General features: G+C 38.9%; 1 protein-coding gene across 9 annotated transcripts in view; it reads right to left on the minus strand.

The window, feature by feature from the left end:
- Positions 1-18,757, minus strand: part of GRIA4 (glutamate ionotropic receptor AMPA type subunit 4) — a 224,035-nt gene that overhangs the window by 53,282 nt on the left and 151,996 nt on the right. For 8 of the 9 annotated variants that reach the window (XR_007168812.2, XM_013178125.3, XM_013178131.3 and 5 more), the window contains exons 7-10: positions 18,567-18,734; positions 16,882-16,986; positions 11,204-11,314; positions 2,442-2,648 (exon numbers count right to left, since the gene is read on the minus strand). Coding sequence is in view for 8 of the 9 variants with exons in the window: in XM_013178125.3 (XP_013033579.1) it covers positions 2,442-2,648; positions 11,204-11,314; positions 16,882-16,986; positions 18,567-18,734 (591 nt within the window). In the remaining variant the exon portion in view is untranslated. Of the gene's footprint in view, positions 1-2,441; positions 2,649-6,721; positions 9,871-11,203; positions 11,315-16,881; positions 16,987-18,566; positions 18,735-18,757 lie in introns of those variants that run through there. The other variant, XM_013178132.3, reaches the window with a different exon arrangement.

Genomic DNA, 18,757 nt, shown 5'->3' on the forward strand with positions numbered 1-18,757 from the left:
TCTGCTTTTTCTAAGTGTAACAGTCCAGGAGACCTGCTGCTGTGTAAATCATCTGGCAAGGACTCAAGAAAGTTGCAGGGAGGACGGTCTTCTTGATTTCCCTGTGGAAACCTTAAGTCACAAACTTTTCTTTGTTAACCTGAAGAATGATTTGCTTTAAAGCTACACCTGTAAAAGTGAGGTAAACATGACTGAGGGAGCTCCTGGCCCTAGGGCCAACTGGCATGGGACAGGCTGCATCTCCACCAAGAAATTTCATTAACTTCCAAACTAAGGTGTCTGCATTCAAGCTGCTTATAGTCTTTGCCCCATGATAGTGTCCAGCTGGTCCCAGAAATTTTTTTGGAGAGTAATTATGGGCCAAAAATACACAAGGGACCATTGTAATAATTTAGCAGATGAGGCAAGAGTTCCAGTGCCCGGAGGAATTCCCTGGTACCACTGATATACTAGGATAGACGTAGCCTAAATAAGCTTTTGGATGGTACAGCAAATATACTGGATGCAGAGTGCTCTTAGTTCTTTTAATAAAAAAGCATCCCTGAGAGTTTTGCCGTGGCTCATTCCCAGAGCTCAACTCCAAAACCAAAATCAGACTGCAGCCTTCCTAAACAGACAGTTGTGCAGGAGCTTGTTACTTGGCCATCAAGCCTCTAAAGAGCCTCATTCTTTTCCATTACAAAAAATGAAGTGTTGATCATGTATAGTGGGATGTCCTTTTTGGGAATTTCATTTGCAACAAGTTGCTTATAACCGTGAGCTTCCTTGCTTTCGTCTATGTCAACATCAGCAGGTCACATTCCAGTCAGTACTGGCAAGAACCTCTGTGTGAGCTTTCCAGCTGCACTTTGTATTTCACTCTAGTACTAGGGATGTTTGGGTTTCATGAGGTAAATTTTTAAAGACAAGTAAAAGAAAGAAATAACAACAACAACAACCCTTCCAAAAACAAACATAAAACTAAAGTGTAATTTCAAGTTTCCTATATAATTTTTAACCAGATGATAGGCCAACAAAACTCTGCTTTTAAAACTCTATGGTATTTGGGCAAGGGAATTTTCTCACAATTTGTAAAATTTCTCACTATTTAAAAGAAGCTACTGATGTAAACCTGCATAGCCATCACATATATGTGATGGCTACTGGAATTAAAAGCCAGATAAGAAGTTGCCAACATTTTGATAAAATGTCAGAAACCAAAACAAAACAAACAGAAAAATATCCCTTGATTTTTAACATTCTGAGAGTTGAGCTGGTATCTAAGCCACTAAAGCAGATAAACATGCTTAGTGATTACTCAGTTTTTCTCTTGTGAGGTTGGCTCCTTCAAGAACTTCCAAGGACACATAAGGTTTTGTGAGGCTGGTATAACCTTCCCATTCCCATGTGGAAGGGAATCAACAAACTCTGGGGCATTGTTCCCATACTCTTACAGCACAGTCTATTTCACGTTGATGAGATCCCTGAACTGATGCTAACAGAGATGACTTTGACCAAATTTATCAGTTTTACTTGACAGAAAGGAACAGAAAAGATGTTGCTAGGAAAACCACCAGGCTTTTGCCACACATGGCCCTATCCACCACTGGAATTGTAAGGCTCTAACCAAAACTGTAACTGTGGGCGGACCAAATGGTATGCTGTTGTTTTTCATATAGGTTGAAGCATGTGACGTTTATTGGTGGAAATATTCTCGCCTAAACAATTTCAAAAAATTTTTTAGTCCATCACCAAAAGTTTCTCTAAAAATTCTGATCTGTTCTCAGTACAGGTATCAGCAGCTGAAGTAATGAGCAAGCACAGCTCTGAGCTTTTGCTACTTTTGGTGACACCAAACACTACAAGTATTTCTTTGGGCTTTTTGGAACTATTCTCACTATTACAACTTTGTCAACAGAATTCTTAATTATTATCCTCTTCTGAAGAATCCTTCTCCAGATCACTGTATAATATATGGTTTTAGTTGCTGAAGTGTCAGGTTTCCTTGCTTATATGCTTCTCTGTTTATTATATATCTTAATATCATGATGGATTTTCCATTTTCTCCATTTTTCAGACTAGTCTAAAAGTCTATATTTTCTCAAAGATCTGTCCCCACTCCACGAAAATGAACAAATGACTGATATTCTTCCCAACTAACTTTTACAATGTATCAGGAATAGATGGTCTCAATGGTCCTCTATTATTTCTAATGATAACAAATTTTTAAAGGATGTGGAAACTCTGGATGTTCTAATGTCACAAGGTATTAGTTGAGTAAACTGCAGAATTTGCATGAAGATATTTGATTTTCTCTTGAAAATAAATGAGAGCACAGAGATATGAAACAGAATTCTGTTTCTTTTCTGTGACTCCAAGGTTTAATAAAATCACATATACTTCCTACTTTATGACTAATGCTACAATAAATTAAAACCTGCTTCAAAAATTGATATGCTTACCCCATAAACAAGTTCTCCCACCATCCCATTCCAGATTTTTGTCTCTGGATCCCTTGCTCCATATTTTCCATCAGGAACAATGGCAATTTTGTACTTGATACCAATATGTTTTGCAATTTCTGACGCCAGATCTACACAGTATCCTTCAAACTTGTCATTCCCTTCAAACGTATCATGGTTTTTCTTGAACATAACATATGGGGCTTCCTATAATGAAAGAAGTAGAACTGTAAAGGAGAAGTATACAGAATATACTCTGAAAAACAACATGTAATCTAATGATGGAACAACACATTTTTTATCAAAAATACATAAATAGTATTAGCACATTTAAATTTAAATATATGAGCAGAAATCCTTCTGGAGATGCATTCTATTTATACTGTAATTTGACTTACACATTTCACAAGATTTATCAACCTTTACAAATTATAAATATAAAAATACCCAAAAATATATATAAATTCTACTTTGTGCTAAATGAAAGACCTTATTGCAGTGTATATTAAAATAAAAGTGTGAACAAAAGTTGAACCTGTACAATGCAAATGACTGTGGGATAATGCAAGGTATAAACTATGCTTTTGACTTCCATAAATAAATATATCCTCTAACATAGTGTGGTTACTTTATATGCAATTTCAGGTGCACAGCCTGAATTATTTGTTTTCTCTGTGTTAAGAATGCATAGTTACTCAGAGGCTATATACATTTTAGTGAGAATATGGAAATACGTTCCAGAGGAAACACATATCTTGCCCTTTGAATAAACAGCGCATATTCTGCATGGTCTTTCAGCATGAACCTAAGCATGAACCAAGCATTATGCATGAATAAGCACCATATTAAGCTGATACTGACTTTACACACTGCAAGAAAAATACCAAAATACCATTTTGGTTGGTGAATGTCATTGAAAAGAATGAAAAACTGTCTTGAAAGTGGATCTTACATTCCCTGTGTAAACCATATTATCACGATAATAGTGAACATTATGTGATTGGGAAATTAAGGTCACATTTTTCTATTTGGCTCTGTGTGGATTCAGACTTTAGCAATCATTATGTAAAACTATAGTTCCTGGTGGTATTTTAAATGCCTTCACATAATCCATATTAATAGTCAGTTCCAGATAAAATGCTTGTCACTAATGTCACCCTTTGTTTGAATTTACATCATAAAATACTAGCAACTTCAATTTTCTCTTAGGCTATAGCTGTGCTAGCTCTTGGCAAATGTTTTTTTTTGGACATTGACCTTGGTAGTCCTCTGCCCTAGTCATATCTTGCCTACATACCTAATTGATACACTAATAAAATAACAGTAAATGTGTAGCTTAGGAATTTGTTTTTCATCAATATTACATGAACATCAGTGGTAAGCAGCAGCAATTTTGTGACATACTGGGTGTTTAATAAGCAAAGATATGTGGTATTACATGAGCAATGTGATGACTGCACAAACCGATTTCAAATATTTTCAGTATGCCAGGTATATTCCTCCTTTCAGACACCAAAATGTAGTTCCTATTAGCTGGATCTGAATCCACCCAAGAGAAGAACTTCATAGGCAAGTCTGAATGGTATATTCAATCTACTATTGAAGTGCGAAAAGGCAGAAAACTAGAAAAGAGAGAGATTGTATGTGAGAGGCACTATTCCCTTTACTTAAGAAAATTTACTCCCTGTAGCAACTGGGTCCAGGATACACCTCAGTATAAGGGCAGAAAAATGGGACTTTGTGTAATGCGAATGGAGAAAGTTACATAGTTCGTTTGCTTTAGTGTGATAGAAATATCCTAGATTGAATTAAACAGTTTGGGAGGCAGGAAGCAGTATTTTTTCCTTAAACGTCGAGGCAGGTTCTGGAGTATTGCAGGAATGTTTCACTGTCAGGTGTAGCCTCAGAAAACCTCTCCTTCCATCATCTCCTTCTTATGATACTTTCTACTATGGAAATGTCTTTGTGGGCCACAAACCCTTAGCAGAAATTCAGTGTTGGAGGCTGTTTACGTGTTGCCACCATTAATTCAGCTAAGGAACCATGCAGCATAGAAAAACATCCACAGTGGTCACTTCTAAACCCTGCCTGGGTACCTGGTTCCTTGCCCTATATATACATAGGTAAAAGCCCAGAGAAATTTGAAGGCCATAACAGCAGATTGCTCCATTTCTTGATCACTGCATGGCCATGGATCACCACAGACCTCTAAAACTGGGGCAATCACAAAACAATCTGTTACCATCCTGACGCGTGTGACCTGGGCGCTGGGGAGACCACTGAGCTACAGCAGCATTAACTGCACACTGTAATCACTGCAGTGATGCAGTGCAGCGACTTTGGCCATGCCGAGTTTGTATCTTCTAAAGAAAACTGCTGAATATTAACAATAGCCCACACCACTTTGTATTCCTATCCCCAGTCAAATGAGCTCAATCTTAACTATCTGTGTTCCAGGTAAGGGAGGGAGAAGAGCAAGGATAACATGTCCTGCCCTCTCTTTGCAGTAGATCTTGATTTTGGGAAGTGTTTTGGGCACGTCTATGAAATGGTCCTCACTCACATAGGGTTGTTGTTCCCGTGAGAGGAAAAGCAAAATCTGTGTCTTTCTACATACGCTATTCCACAAAAATGGTTAAAAATAGAGGAGGAAAATAGTATGTTCTGTGATCCAGCCAAGCACTAGCTAGAAGTACAGCCATGTCCTGTCCAATATTCTGAATCTGTGGACTCTCCTTACAAGCTTCAGCTATGTTTGCTTGCTGCACCTCAAAAGTCATTTTATTTTCCAATGACCAGAGTTAGCAACTGCAAGCTGTTCTGATTCAGCGTTTCTTCTAAGTCCCAGGCCAAAGGCATTTGATTAAAGTCATGTCAAAAAATAATTCTGGAGAGCAACTGGAAACAGTCAGGTTCAGAGGAGGCCAGGTCAACCTGCTCCTTGTCCCAAAACCCACACTGTGCTGCTGCCTGCACCTCATCGATAGAGCTTCTACAAAAAAGCACTCCAATTGCCTCTGCAGAACAAAGCGAAGTGACAGATGCCTTATTTTTCCTGTTAATGGATAAATAAACTTCATCCTGCCTCACCCCAAGTTCTTTGAGGGAACACTGAGAAGGGTAACAGCAGGGTCCAGCACCATTCCCCATGGGTGCTAGTAGGGGCAACCCCATCCAGTGGAGGGACCAGTGACAGAGGACTGAGAAAACCTGGGTTCTGGCAGGGATTGTTTGAGAGACTTGGAGGAACCACAGTGGTTCTCTCCCCTCCCATTTCTCTTTCTACCCACCCCGATATCATTGATTTAGAGCAAAATACAGCAAAGAACATCGTTTACAATGTGAATCTATTACAGACTGAGGTAGTGCTTCTTGCTGGGGCTGCTTTAAATGAAGCTGCAATTGAATGTAATCTGCCAGTGTGAAGCAATCCAATTAAAATTGTGGGAACACATATTACTTCCTGCTTACTGCGCTGTCCTTTCCCTCCTGCCTACTTTATAAAGAATAAATAACAGTTTATTTAATTGTTGTGCCACATAATGAGTGATGTATTCTTCAAGTAGAATTTGATGGGGGAATGTGGATGGGACTGAATGTGGATTTCTGATAAAGATTGTTTACAAGAAAATTCAGATAGCAACACTAATTTCAGTTCTGACCATTTCAGACTTTGGGAGTGTTTCAAACTAATGAAGTGTGCAGAAGTCATTACAATGACATCAGGACACTGAAAGGCAAGTTTTACTGGTTTGCTAACAAGCAACTTATATGGATGAACTTGCAAGGTCATATTGCAAAGTTATGAAACATCTGAATAGATCAATAGTATGTACTCAGCCATATCTTGATGTTACTTTCTATCTGTGTCACTGAAAAAAAGATGTTTTATTTTCTGTATAGTCTATCACAATAGCATTTTCTAAACTAGTGGTAATGGTAGTGTAAAGATAAGAGAGATGCAAGATATCTATGGAGAGCTATTATTATTTATTAGATCAGCTGAAATAGCTGAAAACAGTAGCAGGGTTTTTCACCGTTTCCAGTTATAGCCTATTCTCTACTAAAAATATTACTTCTTACCACCAAAATTTTATTTACTACATTTTTGAGCTATAAACTCTTAACCTACTGATGGAAAACACAGATTTGACTTACTGCTGAGTGAGGCTTAACACCACAATACTTGCAAGATTTTAGCTGTTTAATAATATTCTATGGGGTAGTGAATCAAAGAAAAGTCCACATTGAAATGATCAATGACTAGCACGGAACAGATATTTGAAATGGTGAAAGCTTTACTTAAATAATTCACAATTTTATAACAATACTTAACATTTGTAAATACAAGTTGTTGTCTGCAACAATTACCTTTATAGATGTAAACAAATCATTCCACCACATTCTCACAAATTCATGTGTACAGTAAAATGCTCACAACTGATGATTCATACTATAAGGGAAGCTGGAGAAAGTAACTAATCCAAATATCAAACAGATCTATGAATGGCTTGCCTACTGTAAAGAAGTCAATTTCGAAATCTTTAAGCACTGTAAAAATAATTTGTAAAAGTGACAAATATTTGTACAAGAAAGTGTCTCATTTCTAAAACATGGGTGGCACACATTATTACACTTTATTCTGAAAAAAAAAATCTCTGGAAGTCAATGAATCAATGGAATAGGTTTTTGGCTTTGTTTTGTCTTTTTTTTTTTTTTTTTTTTCTGAATAAAGTGTCCAGGATTCGGTTTGAAATCTTTATTATTGTCATGCAACAAACTTTTTTTTTTTTCCTCCAGTCTACTAAAGAATTTAATCAATACATTTTTTACTGAAAGAAAATATTTTTTCTATTATGAAAAAGAAAGTCAAAGTTAAAATTTTTGTGGTAAGACTCGGGCAAGTGTATATCAGTCAAAACAAAAGTGTGATACTTAGTCATCTAATGGAGGTGTCTGTTATCTTAGGTGCCCTAAGGTAGCCTGCTTCACCTCTAAGTGGCATTCTGCAGGTCCTTTCTGCTACCTCTTTCTGGATGGCTCTGATATCCTCAGTGCTATCCATCTAACTATGGATAACTGAATCAATTTCTAAATCTTTGACTTTGGTGAAAGCTTACACACTTAGGGAATAACTGTATGTTGTGAAACAACATACAATAGCTGAGACATCCACATGGATTGGTCATATATAGCATAAGACAGGCAGGAAAGTGTCATCCTGCTGGTGTTAGCAATGGGTATGCAGTATATCCTAGAGCATCATAAATGTCACCGGGTACTTTTAAGTGGGCAACTGGATCAACACCCTCTGTAAAGAAATCTACTTTTAGGTGGCACAGTCTTGAATGGGATTCTGCCTTTGAAGCTTAGTCTGCCAACAAACACCAAGAATATCTTATTAAAATACTAAGCTGGAAGCCACAATGCAGACACAGCACACTGTATATCAAAGCTTTGGTTCTAAAGGATTTTTATGAACTTTAGGTTTTGCAGTCTGAGAGTAGGTACAGAGTTGTCTGTATCATGAAATGGATTAGAGAGTTTGGAGGAGTCATCTCAGCCTACTCCCCTATATTCAACATCTTGCCACTGTATTTCTCAACTTGCTAAAAAGCAATGATCACTTTTCTCAGATGGGTAGCCCACTATTTGCCTTACTGTTAGAGGAGGGTTGCACACAGTGTCCCTTCTCCAGTCATATATGAGCCTACAGTGCACCAAGCTGGGGCCTCTGGGAGGAACACTTCTGCACATAGGTAGAGCATCTGCCCTTTCTGAGAGGCCCAGACGTGCAGAAGGATGCACATCACATGAAGTGCAGGACACAGGGCTCTCCCAGGAGCTATAAAAGCCAGGTCTATGTGGCAGCTGGTATATTAATGCATGACAGCTGCCCATGCTGCCTCCTTTCACTGAGCTGCTCCTTCACCACTTGCTAGCTGGAGGTAGGATGAATGCCTACATGCTAAACCAAAGCTGTAAAATATATTCTACATGCTCTCACTACTTTACAAATGAAGATAACATTTTACCAAGTAGAAAACACTGTATTAGGTTCTTTGAGTGCAGAGCTAATTCTTTGTAATGCAATAGCCATACAGCCACATTACAGCAAATTAAGCATATATACGTAAAAACTGAAGAAAGAGCAGGCAAACCAACTTGTGCTATTTGGCTTCAGGCAAAAATTAAAGTGAGCCATGCTGAAAACTTGTGAAGTTTTCTTACTCTGTCTTGACACCTGTCTTTGAAGACTGAAAAGCCTGACAGCACTGGCTGCAGAAGCTTTTCAGTTTGATGTTGGAAAATATGCATGCAACCAAAATTACATGTCATTTAAAAAGGTTCAACTTCCCTTCAATGTGAAGAGGGCAGTGAAGAGGTCAAAAACTCTTTGTCTGGCATTTGCAACATGACTATAATACGGAGAAGAGCAAAATAGCAGTGTTCCAAAGTTACACTAGTTAAATATATCTCTGTGTGTGTGTGTGTGTGTGCGCGCATGCGTGTGTGTGTGTGAGATCATGTGCTTCTGAATGCTAAATCCATTGCCCTGGCAGGCCAATATTAAGAATCATGGCTGTAATCTGCCTTCAGAATCATGTGGGCAGCTCCCAGTTTGGACAATGGGAGATATGCATGACTACCTTAAGGCAGAATTCACCATATATTCTTATTCAAACCAAATTCTGATATATATCTCTTGCACTGTGATTTCAAAACATTGGAAGGGGACACTTTTGGTCAAGAAGCAGTGCTGCTTTCAAATAATTGTATTTATCCCAAAATGACATGCTGCATAAACATAGGCCATGCTTTGGAATATTAATTCAGCTTTTTGGTTTTGAAAATGATCCCACCAGTCCTTTCAATACAGGGACTGAAAAGTTCTTTTGAAGATAATGTTTATTATGCACATCAAAATGCTTCAATGCAAACAGGACAGGCAAGATAACACATTTTAAAAGCTTTCTTGTTTTCTTTTTTTTTTTTTTTTCTTCCTTTCTGGCAAACAGGAACCTTTTATATTACTTTTCATTGTTATTTTTCACTCGTTTCTCCTAAGCTTGGAGCTATTTATGGAAATTACAGTACTCATGTATGGTAGCTTCAGTCAAGGGTATCAGGATTGGTAAGAGAGGAAAATTTCGACTGAAAGCTTGTTATTCACATCGTTCTCTTCTCAGCTTGGCAAAGTTGAAGGGTAACGTCATCTGTTCTAGACATTTCAGATTAGTCACAGAACTTTTCTTGGTGGTTCAGTGCCTGGTCATCCAGTCAGAGGAACAGTAATCCATATGGAAAAATTAGCTCAATGCTACTAGACTGGTGGTTAATACTTGAGCCTTAGTTAGGAATGTTCGCAGCATCTTGGGACTCTTTTCTTCCTTGATCAATTTCTTAAAATAGGATTCTTCATCAGAGGCTGAAAAGAGGAGGACTGTACTGAAGTACATTTTTTTTTCCATCACCAAGTCTTTTTTTTTAGGAAAAAGATACATATATTTAAAATGTCCCATGCAAATAGTAATAAAAAAAAAAAGTTACACAATTTGGTTAGGAGTTACACTCTGAATTCCTGTACAGTAGGAATAGTTTGGTTGGTTTGTGTCCCGGAATGATAATCTTCAACAGGAGACTTGTTAAGACATATTTAATGTATAAATGCTGATACACACTGCTGAAAATCTGGTAACTAACCATATTTTTGAGTAAGAAAATGTCTTGACACTTTCTTTTGGATTATTTTCAACTCTGTATTAAATTAGAAAATCATTGCTTAACCACACATACAGAATACTCCTTCCCATCTGCGAAACAGCTTATCCTAAAGGGTTAAAATGTCTTGTCTAAATGAAGCGGGTGAAAAGGGCAGTGAACCGAGATGTAAAATCTTAAAAGCGGTCAGGTAAAGGTCAGCCTTTGCCAGTTAGCTTTGACAAACTTCAGCTTAAAAGGGCATGTCTGACTTCAGAGTCAAAATTGTTAAATATATTTTTTTTAAATACAGTTTTGGAAGAAAAAGTATTTTGAAAAACTGTGTATTAAAAATGTAAATTAATGAAACAACTGCATTCTTCTTTGTCTGCAACCACTCTTTAAAAACACCAATTATGTACATAACACTGAAAAATCAAACCCCAAATTTATTTAGATTTTATTAAAATGGAAAATTGTACCAAAATACTTAATAAATATATTTAGAAATATGTTCAAATGTTTCTACTAAATTCCTCTTTTCCATTCACAAGTAAAAGCAGATAAACCAGTTTTGATTAGCTGATAGATGCTTGGAATGTTAGTTCCTACTACAGCCAACTTTGAATTTATAAAGTATCAACAAAAGGGATACTGGCATTACAGACATCTCATTTTATGCCTTCTGCTCAATTCTGTCATTTAGAAGTTTTAGTTTTTTCTTCCAGTTTCTTATGAGTCAAGATTTATCAATCAGAGGTTGAAAGAACTCAAGTATATTTCTGAGAATTACTATAGTAAAAAAAAATGAAAAGACTAAATTAAGCAAAAAAATTAACTGTAACTTATTTTTTAAAACCTGATAAGTGATTCGTGATTTTAAATGTATACCAAAAAACCTCTGAACAGACATGACAATCAAGATAACTAAGATACATGGCTCTCACCCTCCCACTAGCCTAGGAAATGGCAGACTAAATAACACTATAACTAGAAAGGAGGTTGTGTCACACACCAATATAAAAAAAAAAAAAAAACAGAACAGAGCAAAAATACCTTACCAAAATTGTAGTGACAACTACTGTTCTATTCTCAATGGCTGAAGTGTCATTTCCAAGCGTAGGTTCATGCTGAATCAGAACTAATTTATCCATGTCATTCCAGTAACCAACCTGCAAAATGAAATGAATATAATTTACAGCAGGTAACCCTACGTCCTGTATAATTGCAAATATTACAGGGATTACACCAGGCTTATTCCACTGGCACTGACCTTTGGCACCTGCAAGTCCAGCTGTTAAACCTTTCTTTATACTCATTGGAGAGATGTCACCACCAGAGAGTGACAGCCTATGCAGGATATGCATCCCACCTAGAAAAGTGCTTGTTTTTTCCCCACACTAAAGCATGATGAACATGACTGCAGTCTGAAAGGTTCTCTGCTAAGTGCCAAGAGAGGTGAAACAAACAATGTTTTAGTCTCCCTGGCTACATTTAGAGTGCCACAACCCTTCCCAGAGCAGCCTTTAGGGGAAATGCCTGCCTTTGTTCATTGCTGGTGCTGAAATACTCTGGAGCTAGGTTTGGTTCACTCATTCTTGCATTCCCAAGGAGGGAAAAAAAAAAAAAAAAAGGTATGCCTGCAATCAGAAGCCCTCCCCCTACATACATACACACACTGCTCTTTGCAGTGCACACCTCTGGAATTCAGTACAGCCTTTGGCTGTGCCCTCTGCACTGGTAGTGATGCTGTTGGGCACAAGACATGAGCCAGCATCCTTTCCTGGGAGGTCCCGGGGCTGTTTGCTTGCTGTAAGAGCAGATAGGATGAAGGCAGCCTGAAAAAAGGTGATTCCCCCTCAAACCTTCATTGATGTGCTTGGGAGCTACTCAATTAAAACTTAACACCTCTGCCCCTCCAAAAAAAAAAAAAAAAAAAAAAAATCCCACAGTCTATGTACTATGTCTTTGGGTAGCTAAAAGATTTGAGACCTTAACCTGAAAATACTTCACTACTTTTGTAACTCCTGCCCAGTCTGAATCTCAGAACACACCCAGCTCCTCACTACATGTGGTGACACTATCTTCAGCGTCTGTACAAGGGAGCAGTCTCTGAAATGGTAAGCAGTTCGTGATGGTGGTCCCATGTCTCGCTCTTACTTGGAGTTACCTAATTCCACCTTCCCACCTGGCCTTTCAGTATGCCAGACACAGGTCACAGAATCACAGAATCATCTAGGTTGGAAGAGACCTCCAAGATCACCCAGTCCAACCTCTGACCTAACACTAACTAGTCCTCCACTAAACCATATCACTAAGCTCTACATCTAAACGTCTCTTAAAGACCTCCAGGGATGGGGACTCAACCACTTCCCTGGGCAGCCCATTCCAATGCCTAACAACCCTTTCGGTAAAGAAGTTCTTCCTAATATCCAACCTAAACCTCCCCTGGTGCAACTTTAGCCCATTCCCCCTCGTCCTGTCACCAGGCACGTAGGAGAACAGACCAACCCCCACCTCACTACAGCCTCCTTTAAGGTACCTGTAGAGAGCGATAAGGTCGCCCCTGAGCCTCCTCTTCTCCAGGCTGAACAAGCCCAGCTCCCTCAGCCGCTCCTCGTAAGACTTGTTCTCCAGACCCCTCACCAGCTTCGTTGCCCTTCTCTGGACTCTCTCGAGCACCTCGATGTCCTTCTTGTAGTGAGGGGCCCAAAACTGAACACAGTACTTGAGGTGCGACTTCACCAGAGCTGAGTACAGCAGGACAACCACCTCCCTAGCCCTGCTGGCCACACTGCTTCTTATACAGGCCAGGATGCTGTTGGCCTTCTTGGCCACTCCTTTGCTGAAGCTGCTGTCCCACATCCAGCCTGTGGCTCACTAGCAGCCACCTTCTTTCCAGACTCTTTTTTTGCACCTAGATCATGGCTGCCTGTGGACCTTCTGACAAGGCTGCTGGGAACAGCTCAGTGCTGTTCCTCTGAGTCAGCTCTAAGAGCAGTCATGAGAGCAAAAGTGGCAGTAGAACTCTAGTCCCACCCAAAGGGGCTCTCCAGGTTGCTGAGACCCTAATGAATGAAGCAACTGATCCTTTTTCCCAGGAAAGTTGCAGGCAGTGGCAGTGATTTTAAAGGGTTCCTATCAAAGTTGTGCAATTCAAGCTGGCATAGCTCACTTTTTAGAGGCACCTGGGGACTAGTCAGCAGTGACTCTCCCTTCCTGCCTTGATTAACTGGAGTTCATGAGATCAAGAACTGGGAGAAAGGAATTCCTTGTCCATCTTACTAGAAGAGGAAAGGGAATTGTAGAGGAAAGTGGAGTCTGGCTAAAGCTCCAGTGTAACTGTCAATGCCAAAGAACAGTCTGTGCCTTGGATGAAAAGACTTCAGCGTGATGCAAACTGGCTGAATGATCAGATCAATTATGTAGCCAATATATTTTTTAACATTTTTGCAGAATCCAGACTAAACTTCACTTTCACATAGGATTATGCCTCCATGAAATGTGGCTAATCTTGTTCAAAGCAATGCAGTGATGCAGTAAGAGTCTAGAAGTGCTGGGGAGTGGTTTTAGTTCCTGGTTTCACATGCATTAAAGAATCCTGTGTATTCTTAAACCATTCCTTATCTTTAATATTTCATTCATTTCCTTTTTAAAATTAATTTATGGAGGGGCAAGTCATTTTAGAAGTCCCTAGGGCAGTGTGCAGACACACTTATCACAGCAGTGAATATGCATTTGTGAGAATTCCAAATGCATAGGGTAACTGGATATGAGTGAGTAAGTATGAGAGTATGAGTGACTTTTGTTTTCTATTAGTGAAGCAAATAGGCACAAACCCTTTCAATGCCAAACTTTTGGTACATTTAGCTGGCTTGTTCCTTTTCTCTTTGCAATTGCTATAACAACATACAAGCCTTGATTTAGGTGTCTGTATCTAACAGAAGTTTCAGCATTGCTAATACAGTGGAGAGGCAGGTTTTCTTCCTAGTAGGATGCACTGCTAACAAATATTCTTTTTCATTCAGACAACCGTAGATTCGCAGATACAATTGATAACTGAAAATGTCAAGTTTCTGTCAAGAACTGTGACCAGCTAAAGGCAGAACATGTACACTGAAACCTGGCAGTTTGGGAAGCTCATTATAACTGTGAGTGATTGTTTACCATACAGCTCCTCACTGCTGGGAAGTTCAGAAGGAAAGCAGAAAATGAATGATGCAGTGTGTTATAAAACTAAGTACCATATCAAAATACGGCCAGAGATAAAGGATATTTCTGAGGGATGGCAGGCATTTTTAAAGGAACGTTAGCCTGTGAGCATGGGTGTGAGTGTGCACGTGTGCATCTCAAATTTGCACTAAAGTAACTCTGGAACTGGATTACTAAATAAATATACAAGAAATATATGATACATGCATGAGTATATAGGTTCACAGTGACTCTGAGAACACTAAAATACAATATGCTCGTCTATAAAATCTCAGATGCTCAGGAATAAAACTCCTAAAAGGATAAGATTGAAGTCAGTGATTATATAAGTAAATCCAATTCAATATGGATTTCCATTGGACTTTCTAGCAGTTGCACCCACTTATAGAGAAGCTGCATTTATCTTTTAGAAAATCATATTGCAAAAATATCTGCCTCAAAGTAAATTTGTCAAACTTTTTTTTTTTTTTAAAAATTAATAGTGTAATTTCTGAAGGTTCGTGCACCTTGTAGCAACCACTGAGGTGCTTCTGCTGAAGTCCGCAAGCCAGTAAAGACAGAATACTTTAAATTTTGATAATCAGTTTTCATTTTGTTTGCCTGAGTTGGGACTAAGGAGCCAAATCAGAATGTCTTGTGCAGGTACATGTATACATATATGCTTTGTTTACTTTTTTGTTTTGTTTTTAATCTTGATGGTATCATTCTGTAGACAAGAACCAAATACAAAATTTAGCATAAATGAAACTAATAGGAGCATGGGTTATTGTATCCCATTTGACTGCAGTATATGGAAGTCTGCTTCTCACTGGCTGTGCAGTTTTGTAGTACTCTTTTCACATCCCTAAAATTGTGGGCAACAAAAATCACTCTTCTAAAGATTAGAGGCATGTGTTACTCTGACTGGAAAGGCTAGTCCTGAAAAGATACTGCTGGGTGATTCATAAGTCATGTTACGTAGGATACGAGAAGAAGACATTAAAGGTGAAAGCTTCTTAGTTCAATTAAGTACAGTTATTTCTCATATATTACAGAGGATTTTCAGGCTGGATGGAGCACAGACTTGGTCCAATGATCGCATAGTAATGCATAAATATTATGTAATAAGTAATACATAAGAAATATGTAAGTAATACATAAGAAAGAAATTCTTGTCAGTAGAGAGATCTGTCAAAATTGTTATGGCTTATTATATCAAAGACAGCTAATGGCTTGAGAATGGCAGAGAGGAAAAGGGAGAGCATGCCTGAAAAGATAAGAAAATCACCTTGGAATGGTAGCACAGCACAGGTGTAACTCTTTTTGCTACCATCCTCTCTCTCAAATCACAGGCAAGAAGATGGGGTGGAAACATCCCTGCAGTGGTGCCAGCCAAAACCACCATTCTCAAAATGGATGAGAAATGTTGAAATTGGACCAAAAGGCTGATTTTGACAGTTAGCTTGCTGCTAAGCAAGCTCCCTAATGAGTTACTGAAGTTGTGACCTAATGAACTACACCTTTTCCACTTTGCCTTCCCTCCAGTACAACTGGGTGTTGGGGACGGAGGGGTCATACTTCTCCACTTGCCTTCGATGTGCCCCAGCCACCCGTACACCCTCTGAGCTGCTGGCAGCGCAGCTCGCAGCCAGGCAGACAACAAGGTCAGACACATTCTCTGGCAGGAGGCACAGGGCTTCCCAAGAGGGAAGAAAGACAGATTCACCTTTCCCAATGTATTTTTCAGCCATCTGTCATACGTTCAAAAGACAACTTCACTAATACACCTGATAGCAGGCATGTGCTTTGCTTTGGTCTACAGCTCTATAGAGGGATATGAGGTTAGTGCATCCTGATGTGTAATTCTGCTCTGGATCTGTAATTTAACACTTTGTTTCCTCATCACTGCAGCATATGTTTGGGGACACACAATTCACCTGGGGTACTATTTACTGGGCTTGTCACCTCTGGCCTGACAGTGGAGGACTACTTAATTCGATTCTGATTGCTTCAGCCCTTCTCAAGCAGCCATGATCCTCCTATTCACCTCCAGCTTCTCACTTTCTCTTCTTCTGATGTTTTAGCAAACAAAACAGCCCACAGTACCTCCAAAGGAAATAAAACACTTGAGCCTGAGTACATTTCCTGCTCTTTATTTATTTTACACTATGGTAAATGGACAAATTCCAACACAAAAGAGGAAGGGCTAACAAAGCATAAGGCTTATCTTTTCACAGTGACTGAGCTGAGTGATAATCTATGTGCATTCAGACATAAAGGATGTGCTTGGACACACACTATTAGTATGCCTGCCTGCCTGCCTGCCTGTCTGACATTCCACCTCTCCAAGATGCATAGTTGTTTCTGTTTCCCCATTTGTTGCACGGAATAATAGTATCTAGCAGAAAACAGAGATTAAATCTGCTTACACCAGACATTTTTACCATATATTTGATATATTTTTAAAATTATACAGAATCCAGTTTATTGTAACCTTAATTATTTAATCATAGTAAACTATATGATAGTAAACATTGTCAACACTTACCTTCCGGGGGCCTGTGTTTTTCAGCTCAAAGACATCCATCGTATAGTTGACTCTGCGACCATAGTGGTCAAACTGAACATTTCCTGTCAATCCTTGTATTCGAACCTAAAAATGGAAGAAAAAGCATCATGAATATCAAGATTTATTACCATAACAACACTACTACAGTAGAATGAGGCATTATAAAGCCAAAACGTTGGCTACTTTTCCTTTGTACTCTCTTTTACTGATGAACCATGCTCAAAATAGGCTTAGGTATGCCAGTGTCTACGTGATAACAAAGACACACTGTGGACCTTCTCTTCTTCCACGATGTTTTCAACACTTTTCAGCTGCAGGTTCTAAGGAGAAGGTTATTTTTTACCATTCTCATCACCACTGAAAAATATTCTGGATCATGTAAAATAAACATAAAAGATCTTTGGCCTGAACTTATATACCTTTTTTAACTCACACTCTGGTGGTGGATTAAATGTATAACTTTAGTATGTGCTGCTCATCAAGGTAACCGTGAAAACAACCTTGGTCGCAGCAAAGCAATTCACTATCACAGAAGATGGGTGAGATGCACAGGGCTTGAAAGAAGTGTTTCCAAAGCCTCACAGTGACGAAGGACAGACACAAAGCCATAAGACGGCTGTGGCACTTTTCCATCACCTGTCTCAGAGCTGAAACCAGAACTTGTATTTTCTTTCAGCTCCTTTCTGCTTCACTGGAGGATACCCAGACTGGGGCCCTCATCCCAAAGAAGCCATGGCCATATTGCTGTTAGCTTCAGTTGTATCAGGATCCAGCCATGCAAGAAGTATCTTTGGCCAGACTTGGAGGGTCATGTTGTCCAACCTAGTACAGAAGCCTGACTTCATGCTTCTCACAATTGTTACAGATCTGTGCATCTGCACAGAATATGCAAAGCATAAAAAATGCCTTATTTATCTTCCTAACAATTAGGATGTGGATTTAAACCACTTACTCTTTTCCTTTGACCATTTGTATCTGTGCTTATTTTTCTCCAGGACTGAAACCTTGGCTTCCAGGCACAGACCTGCCGTCTCTGTCAGCAGTCACTTCTCCTCAGCAGTTTCTCCTGAGCAGAGCCTGCTCATTTGCAATGATTTAAATTCAACTGCAGGATTTTTATTTTCTTACTGTCCCATTCAAACGAAAGTCTAATCATCTTGACAGAGATCTGGAACTTTCTAGGCATCCATATTCATCAGGAATTCAAAATCTTGACATCAGTGAACAATGGCTCTGGGTGATGTCTTTTTAAAGAAAAAAACACTACCTATATGATTTTCCTGGAAGAACTCTACATTTATTCAAGGTGTCAGAAGAATATTAGAAAGTTTATATTAGGTAGAAAAACATTTTTCCTCAAATGACAGTATCTGCATACCCAGGTTATATGCAAAGAGCAACAGATGAGCTCAACATCTCAGTGGCGGAAGTCCCAGCTGTTTTAATAGAGGTACTAACAGTTTCCAATAATAGTAGTTACCCTCTGCCTTCATTCCAAATTATAAAGCAAAACATCCAGAACAGTCCTAGCTGTTTCTAAATGGCAACTTACATGTAAATTCCCCCTCTCCCATATCCTTGAGTATAACATCTTCCGAATCATATAGTGTACAACTAGTATCTAATATTCACAAAAAAAATACTAGAATAAAGCCTACCCTTACCTGTTTTAATGTCCTCTCCATATCAATTCCTTGACCCCATGGGGCAGCAGGGTTAGCAAGACAATCACCAGCATTTCCTCTTCTTGAAATATCAATTTTCTGTCTTCTAAGATTACGGAAAGTTTCAGCCATCACAAGTACTCCATCGTATGTTAATGCAGATGTATACTAAATGGATGGACAAACACACT

The sequence above is a fragment of the Anser cygnoides genome, chromosome 1 (genome assembly GCF_040182565.1).
Source record: "Anser cygnoides isolate HZ-2024a breed goose chromosome 1, Taihu_goose_T2T_genome, whole genome shotgun sequence".
Classification (NCBI taxonomy): Eukaryota; Metazoa; Chordata; class Aves; order Anseriformes; family Anatidae; genus Anser; species Anser cygnoides.